This window comes from Nycticebus coucang, chromosome 21 (genome assembly GCF_027406575.1).
Source record: "Nycticebus coucang isolate mNycCou1 chromosome 21, mNycCou1.pri, whole genome shotgun sequence".
Classification (NCBI taxonomy): Eukaryota; Metazoa; Chordata; class Mammalia; order Primates; family Lorisidae; genus Nycticebus; species Nycticebus coucang.
The window spans coordinates 48140442-48152763 of NC_069800.1; the positions used below are offsets into that span (position 1 = coordinate 48140442).

At 48.8% G+C, this 12322-nt stretch overlaps 1 protein-coding gene across 6 annotated transcripts in view; it reads right to left on the reverse strand.

Moving 5' to 3' along the window:
* Window positions 1–12322, reverse strand: part of CHD6 (chromodomain helicase DNA binding protein 6) — a 213623-nt gene that overhangs the window by 3129 nt on the left and 198172 nt on the right. For all 6 annotated transcript variants that reach the window (XM_053573515.1, XM_053573513.1, XM_053573512.1 and 3 more), the window contains 3 exons: window positions 11344–11796; window positions 8652–8843; window positions 7337–7456 (listed from right to left, as the gene is read on the reverse strand). In XM_053573515.1, the coding sequence (XP_053429490.1) occupies window positions 7337–7456; window positions 8652–8843; window positions 11344–11796 (765 nt within the window). The remainder of the gene's footprint in view (window positions 1–7336; window positions 7457–8651; window positions 8844–11343; window positions 11797–12322) is intronic.

A 12322-nucleotide genomic window follows, 5' to 3' on the forward strand; every position in this document is an offset into this window, starting at 1 on the left:
CAAGAGCATCTGATAGCACAGGCACAACCAGGGCACCTATAACCACCAAACAGCGCTCCCCACACGCTCACTGACAAAAGCATTGTCCCGTCCTGGAAGCTGGCAGAGAGCTGGGAGCTGGAGACCGGCACTAAAGCTGCCTTAATCCTAGTAGATGCCTATGGCTACAACACCTTGACCAGTCCCAACACTGCCCCCCGGTAACATGCAAGGTTTTAATTGAAAACAACAGAAGTGGAGCAGGGCTTTCAAGCCAGATAGATCTGAGCTTAAACCCTGACTCTGCAAACCCCCTGGCTGTAAGAACAAGGTGGGAACCTATCTTTCAGAGGCACTGAAAGTGTTCAGCACATCAACAGGCTGGCAGGAAGCAGCGCCTGTGAGGGAGGAGCTACTTGTCAACGGTGTCCCCTGCTCATGTGTCCTCACTGCCCATCCTGAGCTCCTGGAGGGCCACCTCCCTGAATGCAATAGCATGTATACACATTTGCTGAAGAAATGAAGGACTTCTTGAACACTGTAGGGGAACCAATGCCAAAATAAGTGATGCTCTGGTTTTCCTTAAGGGAAGAGAGACCCTCTATTTTTCCTGTTCGGAGGTCTGACCTAGAACTTTTTTTCTGGGTTCGAGCTACCCTCCCACCTCAACCCTCTCCCCCCAGTAGCTGGGACTGCAGGTGTGCCCTACCACACTCAGCCCAATTTTCTTGATTAGCAAAGAGCTCCGAAGGAAAGCAGATCTGCTCCACAGGGACTGTACTGTGACAGGGCCTGGGCTGCCAACGGTGCTGCATAGGGGTCATGTGGCCTTGTGCACTGTTGGCCCCATCAACCATCAGGATGACATCAGCGAGCAGGAGGCAGTGTGTAGAGGACCATGCAGGCAGCAGCTGCACATGCTACCTCCTCCAAGAATGCCAGCTGTGCTGGGTCATGCAGCTGTGCTGGGTATCTGCTCCGAGTGTCGGGTCTAACTGCACACAGGTGAACAAGCCTTTGCTATTATGTGTCTCTGAATTTGCTTCAAAACTGTGAATTGTCCCCTTATAAAGAAAGGGAGTGACCTCTCTTCAGACTCAGTGTCTGCAATCCCCGGGCGACTGGACAACCACATGCTTTTCTCTTGCTCTCTGCTCCTCACTGCCATCAGTCAACTTGTCAAGAGTACATGTCCATGATATTAAAAACAGGTAAGTTTCACTTGTGCTGTCCAGTGGTCTCAGTGTTTTCTCCTACAGAGGAGTGCCGGGCCATAGCCACCCTTTCCAAGCCACGCTGGAGTGGAGGCCCTCACTGCCCAGGTATCTCCTCCTGGCAGTGACACAAAGTGAGTACAGTGCTATTTCACCCACTTTAATCACAGTGAACGTAAGATGTCCAGTGTGGCTCGATGGGTCCTGAATCACTGGATCCCATTGGGAACACAGGTCACCGTCAGGGCTGGACCATCCCACACAGCAGGTAAGGGGGGAAGAGTTCCACAGGGAGGCTGTGGGCTGCTGGCCTGTCTTCCTTCCTGTGAGAGTCTGGAGTGAGTGGGGAGTGGTATCGGACAGTAGCAGCTATAGGTCTCACTAAGAGGCACCAGAAAGGCCAGAAAACCCCTCTTTCCAGGGCCTGGAGCCCTAAGAATGTGGAGAAATAAGTTAGGGAAGCTGAAGATATCTGAGGGCTGAGATTGGTGACCAGACCTGAGGGCAGTTAAGAATGTCATTACAATATTCACGAGGACACTATGCTGTGTGGCATTTTCCACTGGTTTCACTGCTAGTCTTCTACCAAAATTATTAAAGAAGCAAAATCCTTAGCAAGTTCACCATAAAGGGCAGTCATGGGGTTAGGTGGTATCGGGATCTCGAGTTGTGGTGACACATGTGGGAGGTGGGCCCCTAAATGAGTAGCAACTGAACCTCGCTGGTTCCCATGTAGTAGGGGTGCTGAGCAGCCTCGCTGGCTCCTATGTAGTGGGGTGCTGAGCAGCCTCGCTGGCTCCCACGTAGTGGGGTGTTGAGCAGCCTCGCTGGCTCCCATGGTAGTGGGGTGCTGAGCAGCCTCACTGGTTCCCATGTAGTAGAGGTGCTGAGCAGCCTCGCTGGCTCCTATGTAGTGGGGTGCTGAGCAGCCTCACTGGCTCCCATGGTAGTGGGGTGCTGAGCAGCCTCGCTGGCTCCCATGTAGTGGGGTGCTGAGCAGCCTCGCTGGTTCCCATGGTAGTGGGGTGCTGAGCAGCCTCGCTGGTTCCCATGGTAGCGGGGTGCTGAGCAGCCTCGCTGGCTCCCATGTAGTGGGGTGCTGAGCCGCCTCGCTGGTTCCCATGGTAGTGGGGTGCTGAGCAGAGACAGGACTGGCTGCTCCAGATGGCAACAATGGCAGGAGCGAGAGCAGGACTAGCGCCAGCAGAAACGCCAGCTGCCAGGAAAGCAGCCCTGACTGTGTTCAGGTACTAAACTCAAGGCTCCATCAGCATCATCTCAACTAATCATGTGCATCTGAATGTTTCCCAGTCCCCAGAAAGAGTTATTTTTTGAAGTCTCATACCTGTCCTTCATCTACCCAGGAACGTTCAAGAAAATCCAGTTCACTGGCTCGCTCGGTGCTTGTAGCTCAGCAACTATAGCGCCAGCCACAAACACCGAGGATGGTAGGTTCAAACCCAGCCTGGGCCTGCCAACAACAACTACAACCAAAAAATAGCCAGGTGTTGTGGTAGCCGCCTATAGTCTCAGCTACTCTGGAGGCTGAGGCAAGAATATCGCTTAAACCCAAGAGTTTGAGGTTGCTGTGAGCTGTGATGCCACAGCACTCTAGGGAGGGTGACATAATGAAACTGTCTCAAAAAAACCAAAACACAACCCCCTCCTCAAAACAAACAAACAAACAAACAAACAAACAAAAAAACCCCAGTTCATCAGGGATGAAAAGCTTTATGATGGCCAACTTTGTGGTGAAAACTCTCCTCAAAAGTTTTGGTTTAGTATTACAGAGCTGGAAGCCCCCAAACTACAGTGTTTGATTCCTTTTTATTTTCACAAAAAGAGGGTCAGGGATTTCCTGACACAGGTGGTTAAGAACGGAGCAAGTGAGAACCCAGGACGTGTGGTTCCCAGCCCAAGGCTCTTTCCACACCATGCCACACCCCTCCCCCTTCCCAACAGGACCAGCCCTTGGTTTGTCCTGGAGGGTGTTGGGCAACTGCCCACTCTGGCTCTGGGGACAGTCACTTGGGAAATAATTCCTGGATGGTTCCTCTTTATTGGGGCCAGGCTAAGAGGATAATTCCTCACCAGTACAGATGACCAGTACAGATCACCTCATTCTAGGCCAGCCACCCTGTCTACAACCAAGCAGCTTCAGGCCTTTGCTGGCCTGCCTTGGCCCAGGGCCTGACTGGGGTAACCAAAACTCGACCACAAGGCCTTTTTGAGCTGTCTTTCCACAGCCCACCCACAACCAAGAGCCAAACAAAGGTGGTAGAGAGTGTCTTTCTCTTTCACACCCACAAATGTTCCCTTGTAACTCTCCCTTCTAATTCTTCAGTTGAGAGGCGCATGTTCCATCTTGGAAGTCTTCTGTTGGGAAGAAAATAAACCCAGAGTTTGGTGGCCTTCTTATTTTCAGGCTATCTGCTATGAATCAGATCCTCTTCAACATGCTTTATTTTATTTTATCTTTTTTGAGACAGAGTTTTACTACATTGCCCTTGGTAGGGTGCAATGGTGTCACAACTCACAGCAACCTCAAACTCCTAGGCTTAAGCGATTCTCTTGCCTTAGCCTCCCCAGTAGCTGGGACTACAGGGGCCCCCCACAATGCCCAGCTATTTTTTTTTACAGTTGTCGCAGTTTAGCTGGCCTGGGCCAGGTTTGAACCCGCCAACTTTGGTGTATGTGGCTGGCACTGTAACCACTGTGCTACAGGCACCGAGCCTAACATGCTTTATTTTGAGTCTCATCATCTAGGACCAGACTGTGCCCCCTAAAGGACCGCTGGCCTCCCAGGCCCTGACCACTAAGTGCAAGTAGCACTCCACAGGCCTCTGGATGCCCTAAACATCCTTTCCCTGCCTTTGCTGAGAACCACGAGTGTTCACAGCTGGCCGCCTTTTCTCTTCAAATCTGGAGAGCAGCAGCAGCAGAAAGGCCGAGGGGGTAGATGAAGACTCTGTCACCCACAGCACAGCGGGAGGAGCGCTGGCACAGGAAGTCGGCTCTAACCACTTCCTGCAGAGGAGAGCTGCTCCAGCCACCAGCTGCTGCCCACCCCAGGCAGGTGCCCCTCCCGCACTCAGCGACCACACACAGAGGCCACGGCGGACTTTGGCAGCTCTCCCTCCTGGTAATTATACCCTGGAAGCAAACCTGCTTCCTCTTCCAGGGACAGAGGGAGCAAGGAAAAGTAGACTCCTTGTGCTCGGGCAACACTGGAGGCAAATCTGCTCTTCTAACCGACGGCCTGGGTATTCCAGCCCGAGAAGAACATCTCCGTCTATACACAGTAGGAGCTATTCCAACTCTACAACTTCACTCCTGGTGGAGTTAACAGAAAGCGGCGATGACTTCCTTTCTCCTCCCAGGAAGGTTAGTAGGTTCACCCAACAAATATTCACTGGGTGAAAAGAGAACTAAACCAAATGTAATGTGTGGAGCCTCATTTAAAAATCCTAAAACCAGAACACAATAAAAAAGAACAAAATTCAGCTCTGAAAAGACATTCTGGGGGAATACTGGTAGAAATCTGGATTAGATACTATTGATATGCATGTGTGATACTGGCAGTAATTATCGAGGAAAATGTTCTTACAAGTTACATGCTGAAGTACTCAGAGGTGATGTGTCATATGTCAAATAAATTTTTTTTTTCAGATAGAGTCTCACTATGTCGTAGTTGGTAGAGTGCTGTGTCCCGTCACAGCTCACAGCAATTGCAAACTCTTGGGCTTAAGCGATTCTCTTGCCTCAGCCTCTCAAGTAGTTGGAACTACAGGCGCCCACGACAACGCCCGGCTGTTTTTTTGTTGCAGTTGTCATTGTTCAGCAGGCCTGGGCTGGGTTCGAACCGCCAGCCTTGATGCATGTGGCTGGTGCAGTAACCACTGTGCTATAGGTGCCGAGCCAACTGTCTTTTAACACATACACACACACACACACACACACACACACAAACGTGTAACTTATATAAGCTATATTAGTGTGTGTACACATGTACCTAATGAGCAACCGCCCTGTACTGGGCACTGAGAAGCTGAATCTGGTGGCCTCATGTGCAGCCTGTGCTATGCTAAGTCTGTGCCCTCTGACTGCCAAACCATACGACATGCAGCAGAGGGGCCTTGTGAGCTCCAAGGAAGAAAGGAAGAGCTCCTTGTGGGACTAAAAGAAAGGGTAGTTGACTGGATTTTTGGTTCCCTTCAAATTAATGTGCTGAAATCCTCCCCCCAAGTGATGGTAATAGGGCAAGGGGCTTGGGGCGGGGGGTATGTAGGTCACAGGGGCTGAGCCCTGTCGAATAGGATTAGTGACCTTGTGAGAGCTTGGTCCTCTTGTTCTCCATGCAGAACAGGCCCTCCCCAGACACTGACTCTGCTGGTACCTTCTTCTTGGGATTTTGGCCTCCAGAGCTGTGAGAAGTAAATTTATGGTGTTTATAATTCCCCCACTCCTCCAGTCTGTGGTATTCCGTGTAGTGGCCTGAACAAAGAGTTTCTACAGGAAGAAAGAAGAGTGCGGTACTCCCCAGAAGGCCAGTGTCCTGGCAGGACAGTGCGGGACACACACCAGCCCCTCCAGCCGGGAGGCTGAGCAGCCCCAACCAGGCGCCCAAGTGCTTCCTGCTCTTTCCTTACTGCAGGAAGAGTCTCCAAGGCACGAGTGTGTTTATTTAACAAAGGAGGGAAACACATCTCTGGGAAGAGGTTGGCTGCTAGGATAGCTTAGAAATGGGTTTTCTGGCAAAGGGTCAATGTCTGCAGGGGAGGGGTGAACATCAATTTCCAGGGAACATGAGGGAAATTGTTAGACATGGTGAAAGAAATGAGAAAGCCAAGGGCGAAACCATGTGGTTTCTTTGACATGTCTCTAAAGGCAGAGCTCAGAGATTACGAAAAAGCAAGAACTGGAGGTCTTCCCTTGTCAACTAGTGTAGCCGAGACACTCTGTGCTGAGACAAAAGAAGAAAGTGGGCGGCAGTGATGGGGTGAGGAGCCAGACGGGATCTCACAGAAACTGAACCAGTTTGTACTGTACCCCAAGAAAAGGGTGGAAGGCACATTTCCTGGGATTAAAACGAGAAAAGAGACAAAGGGCAGCTTTTCCAATGTGACAAAGCACCTATGGCCCAGGTCCCCTCCGAAGGGCTATGGTAGCGGATAGGGATGAGGACAGCTGTCACTTGTGAGCTGCTAGACAAGTGATAATCCAGGTGACAAATTCAGTCACGAGTTCCTTGAGAACATTAGGTACTCTTTCTGCACAAGGGGGAAAACTAGGCCAGGCAGTCTTTTGGAGCTAAAAAAAGAAATCACATATAGGCAATCCCACCAAGAAGGGAGTTCCTACTCAAGGAAAGATGGAGCTGGCAGAGTACTTCAGAGAGGGTATTCAGGAAAGCATGAGTTTATGGAACATCCTGGGAAGAGCAGATGTCTCCATGAGGACCTTCAGATGCCCCCTGTTTGGGAAGAATGCACTCTTAGGAGGTTAAGAGCACATTTATGTATAATCTTCACAAGCACAACACATTTTCAAGTTGGAATGTTGTTACTGCCCCCTAGAGGTCATGACTTTTCTAGTCCAAATTTGTACTCATCTGCAAACTATAATTAACTCAGATTCATTATACTTGAAGTATTCTGTGGATGCCTTTGAAGTCCCTTCCAGGCTCATGGTTCTATAATAGGAAAAGGGCAGTGGTCAGAGTCAGCTGTTTTGCATTGCCAGTGAGGCCAGACTAGGAAGAAATGTCTTAAATGGCAGCCAGAAAAGCCTGGATTAGGAAATAAAACTTCCAATAATGAGGTTTGTTAAACACTGGAAATGGACTCCGACAAAAGTCAAGGTTTTTTTTCTCTTGTAACTCTACAAGTAGGAACAGAATAAAAGCTTTGCTTTTATTTTGTGGTTTAATAAATAATTTTGGAGGTAGAGGTGGAAAACAAATGACCACTGGGAGTCTCACTGCGTGCAAAAATGGCACAGCACCCCTCTCAGCATTTATCAACTTCCTGTGTGGGTCTCTTGTCCTCTTGAAAGGTGTCACCCAAGGCTTTGTCTCAAGTGTGCAGAGTCTGGCTCACCTGGGATGCTCCTCTTGGCCCCATGCTCACAGCCTTTTTCCTTACCCTCAGTCCTGGCTCCTTGGGGACAGCAGAAACCCCCTCTTCCCCACTCAGAGAGCTGATGTCTAATTTTCCAGGTTCTTTACAGCGTGGCCTCCTCTGTTTTGGTTTGTCTGAAAAATTCTAAGAGGCAAATGGAGACAACAATTATAAAACATTCTGTCACAGATCTGCTAAGAGTGGTGCTTTCCCACTGGTTTTGCTATTTTCTCTTTAGTGGCCTTCTGCCGAGGACCTGGCCAGGTTAGGCTGAAGGAAATAGTGACCTGGGCCCACTTAGCTTTCTGCGCCTTGAAGCCCACATTCAGCTGGAGAACAGTCTGTGTGGGGCCCAGCCCTCCAAACCACAACACCTGAGCTGTTTGCCTGGGCACTGCTAATCCCTAGCTACCTCCTCTGCGTTGTTTTCTCCAATTCTCTCTCCACTTGGATGTGCCTGGCTGGTCCCGCCTATCACTGGAGGGTGTGCATCTGTGCATGTGTTCTCCTCTCCCTGTGCACTCTTTATCTACATATCTTATTAGCATACAGGTGCACTCAGCACAAAGATAGTGGTGGGGGAGATGAACAAGTGAGAAAAGAAAAACCAAAAAACATTATCAGGTGCTCTCCTAAACAATTCTGATACGGAGGATTCAGGTCAAAGATGACTTGAAGGAAATAGCCCAAAGCAACAGCTGCAGAGCTTACAGTAGCACGTTCCCTGCCCCAAAGTGGTAACATATTAACTTTTCAGCAAGGGGCAGAGCTTATGCAATGTAAAGATTTCCCTGTGAGCTGATGGTACAGTGTGGCAATTTTTGCACAAACTGGGGGCCAAATTTATGCATGTTCTAAGATCTTGGATGTTTACATTCTGGCACAATGTTCTGACATGATTGTCATTTCTATTACTGGAGAATTTAACTACTCTCTCACCCAGGCTACAGCACAGTGCTATCAGCCTAGCTCACTGCAACCTCTAACTCCTGGGTTTAAGTAATCTTTCTGCTTCAGCCTCCTGAGTAGCTGGGACTAGGAACCACGCCTGGCTAATTTTTCTATTTTTAGTAGAGGTGAGGGTCTCACTCTTACTTAGGCTAGTCTCAAACTCCTGAGCTCAAGCAATCTCCAGCCTCAACCTCCCAGAGACCTAGGATTACAGGTGTGAGCCACAGCAACCCAGCCAAAACAAAAAGAACCTTTGTTGTTCTTAGTTACAACATTTCTCCCAAACAGCTCCCAACTTCTTAGTCCCCTCAGCATGCTTCTGTCAAAAATAGCAACAAGTTAGCAGAAAGTAAACAGTTTTTCTCAGGCAGTACCAACAAACACTTACTGCTCCAAAGCCAGGAACTTCTAAGGAGTAGTCAGCCTGCTGCCTCAGCCAGTCCAGCAGACACTTGCTGGGAACAGCTTTCTCGCCTTGACTGCCAGCTGCTGCGGCTGGCTCAGGGGCCGGGGTAGCAGGCCCTGGCCCTTCAGCTTGTGTGGTACTCAGGGTGGCCTGTCCGGGGTCTTCATGGACTTCCTGGATGAATAAAAAAATGAGTATGTGTAGTTAATCACGACCAAACAAAAACTACTTTCTAAGAAAACATAAGGTATTCTTGGAATCTTTCCATCTATTTCCACTCTAACAATTCTGAGCTGGGCTGCTTGAATGAGAATTCTACACAGGCTCCTGACCTGAGCAGGAGCTCCAGCCAAGTTACCTGACTGCCCTTCCCCCCATCTACTTGGCAAACTTTAACCCCATCCTGACTGCTGGGATTCAGCAGGACATTCTGCCTGTCCTAGGCAGTACTGGCTGCCGCAGCTCCTGTCTCCCCAGCACTGTGGTCACAGCTCTCTCATGTAACGGAAGATGGCAACTAACTGCAACACTCCTACTCATCCCCTGGAGTTTGAGTGTCCCTGTTACTCAGCTCTGTAATGGGGTCTACTGATAAAAATGTGTCAGTACTAAATAATCATCAGCACAAATAATTTTAAAAAATGCTCTAAGGCCAAGGGAAAATTTTTTTTATTAGTCATTTCATTGGAATTCTATAATCATTATAGAGAAACCAGGGATTTGCACTTCTAGAAAATATAACAAACTTCTTAAAAGCTTATAGGATCGAGCAAGGAAAGAACCTGCCACTTCAGCTCCCAAAATGATAAAGAAAGTCTAAGAAGAATTCATATCCCAAACAATACAGCTTAGGAGTAAAGCTCTCAGCATCTACAGAATAAGGTCCTTGGTTTGGTTTCCTGCTCTGCCACTTACTAGCTGGATAATGTTGGTCAAATTATTTAATGCTTGAAAAGCCTCAGATTCCTCATCTAGAAAAAGGGAATAATGGCCGAGTGCCATGGCTCACACCTGTAATCCTAGTACTCAGGGTGGGCAGAAGGGGCTGAGATGGGAGGATGCCTTGAGTTCAGGAATTCAAGACCCTGTTTCTATTAAAAATAGAAAAATTAGCTGGGCATTGTGGAGGTCACCTCTAGTCCCAGGTATTCAGAAAGCTGAGGCTGGATTTCTCAAGCCCAGGAGTTTGAGGCTGCTGTGAGCTAGGCTGACACCACAGCACTCTAACCTAGGGCAACAGAGTGAGACTCTGTTTCAGAATAGAAAAAGGGAATAATAAAATCTATCTTCATAGGGTTGTTGTGGCAAACAATAGTAATCATATAAAACCTTGACCACATAATGCAAGTACTATGTGCCTGGCATATAGTAGGTGCTCAATTATTAGTGCAATTATTATTACAGTGCTATAATAATTAGCTAACATTATTCCTTTTAAAATAAGAAAACAGGCTGGGTGCGGTGGCTCATGCCTATAATCCTAGCACTTTGGAAGGCCGAGGCAGGTGGATTGACTGAGCTCATGAGTTCAAGACCAGACTAAGCAAGAGTGAGATCCCATCTCTAAAAATAGCTGGGCATTGTGGCGGGCACCTGTAGTCCCAGCTACTGGGGAGGCTGAGGCAAAAGGATCACTTGAGCCCAAGAGTTTGAGGTTGCTGTGAGCTATGATGCCATGGCACTCTGCCAAGACTGACTGAGTGAGACTCTGTCTCTAAAAAACAAAATAAAACAAAAACCAAAATGTGATTCCTGTTTTGGAGCTCAAAATCCAATAAATGGGAGAACCCAAAATATAGCATTAAGCAAAAAATCTAAAGCGGATCTCTCAAGGCCAGGTGTGGTGGCTAATGCTGGTAATCCTAGCACTCTGGGAGGCCGAGGTGGGTGGATTGCCTGACTTTGAGACCAGCTTGAGCCAGAGCAAGAACCTGTCCCTAAAAATAGCCGGGCATTGTGGCAGATGCCTACAATCACAGCTACTTGGGAGGCTGAGGCAACAGAATCACTTGAGCCAGAAGTTTGAGGTTGCTGTGAGCTGTGATGCCACAGCACTCTACCCAGGGTGACAAAAGTGACTCTGTCTCAAAAAAAAAAAAAAAAAAAAAGCAGGGGTGGGGAGGATCTCTCTGGGCCAGGTGTATAATATCTGACCCGTGCGGTCGTTTACAATGATCTCCTCTAAGTTTAGAACATGCTGCCTCGGCAGGATCTCTGGGAATCCTCCAGCTGCCTCACTTTACAGCGGAGCAATGCGATGCTCAGTGGTGGGCTGATGTTGCCCAGCACCCCATTTAGGCAGCCCTAGCTCCTGCTCCTCCTTCCACCCCCAACCCCTGCAGACGTGCAGCTGCAGCTCAACCCTGCCATCTTGCTCTGCTTGTCCAGTCACTAGTGGCTCTTCTGAAACCATCAAGAGGGATCTGGGCTGTTTCCATTAGAAATGGTGAGACCTCCTGGCTCATTTCTCCAGGTTGTAAACAGATTCAGGGACATTAATGGGAAAAGAACCTAGAAAAGATGGAGGGCATCTAATAATGAGAGAAAGTAGGACAACTGAGATAGGGATAAAAGATCCCTATTTGGTTAATAATCACATATTTTGTGTGTGATACAGGGTTTGTTTCTCAGTGTAGAAAGGTCAATGTCTTTACTTAATGCCCCAAACACCCACCAAGATTCCTGCCTGAAGGGTCTGCTCCTTCAAGAAGATGAGGTCCATCTCTCCTTCTGCATGTCTCCGCCTCCCTCTCCGCCTCCTCGAGGCCGCGTCATCTCTTCTAAGGCTGCCATTGACAATCTGTCCGGTCACTGGATGGATCAGGCCAGCTTGCAGAATTCCAGACAAATCCATGCCAAGGGCTCCTTGAAGTGAACTGATAGCTCCAATCTTCGGTGTGCTGGTGCTCACTGGGAAAGGGGATGTGGCTCCTGGGGACCCATCTGAGGAGCACGAGAGATCTATAGCTGACTCCCCATGCCAGCCATTGAGGACAATGGGGGGGTGCCCGTGGGCGGCAGAGAACTGCTCCAAGCTGCGAGCCTTTGTATTCCTCTCCACCTCAAACTCGTAAGGACGTCTGTGCTTCTGTTCATCCTTTGTGAATACTGGAGTCAAGAAACTCTCCTGTGAACGTACAAGTGCAAGAGAGGTGTAGGCGCCACTTTGAGCGCCAGCTCTGTCTTCAGGCCTGATTACCAAGGCCTCCTATTATTTTCAATCATCTTTTTATTTATTTTTTTTGAGACACAGCCTCAAGCTGTGGCCCTGATAGAGTGCCGTGGCTTCATAGCTCACAGTAACCTCCAACTCCTGGTTTCAAGTGATTCTCCTGCCTCTCCCTTCCAAGTGCTGGGACTACAGGCGCCCGCCACAATGCCTGGCTGTTTTTTGGTTGCAGCCGTCATTGTTGTTTCACGGGCCTGGGCTAGATTTGAACCTGCCAGCTCAGGTGTTTGTGGCTGGCGCCTTAGCCGCTTGAGCCACAGGCACCGAGCCTCAATCATCTTTTTAGAAGTTCTTCTAACTCAAGCCTCAAACTTTTGTGTCAAATCACTTGGACAGCTTGTTAAAATGCAGATCCTACTTCAGTGCAGATCCTTCTTCTCAGGAAGAGCCTGAGAATCTGCTTTTTGAGTAAGTTTCTAGATGC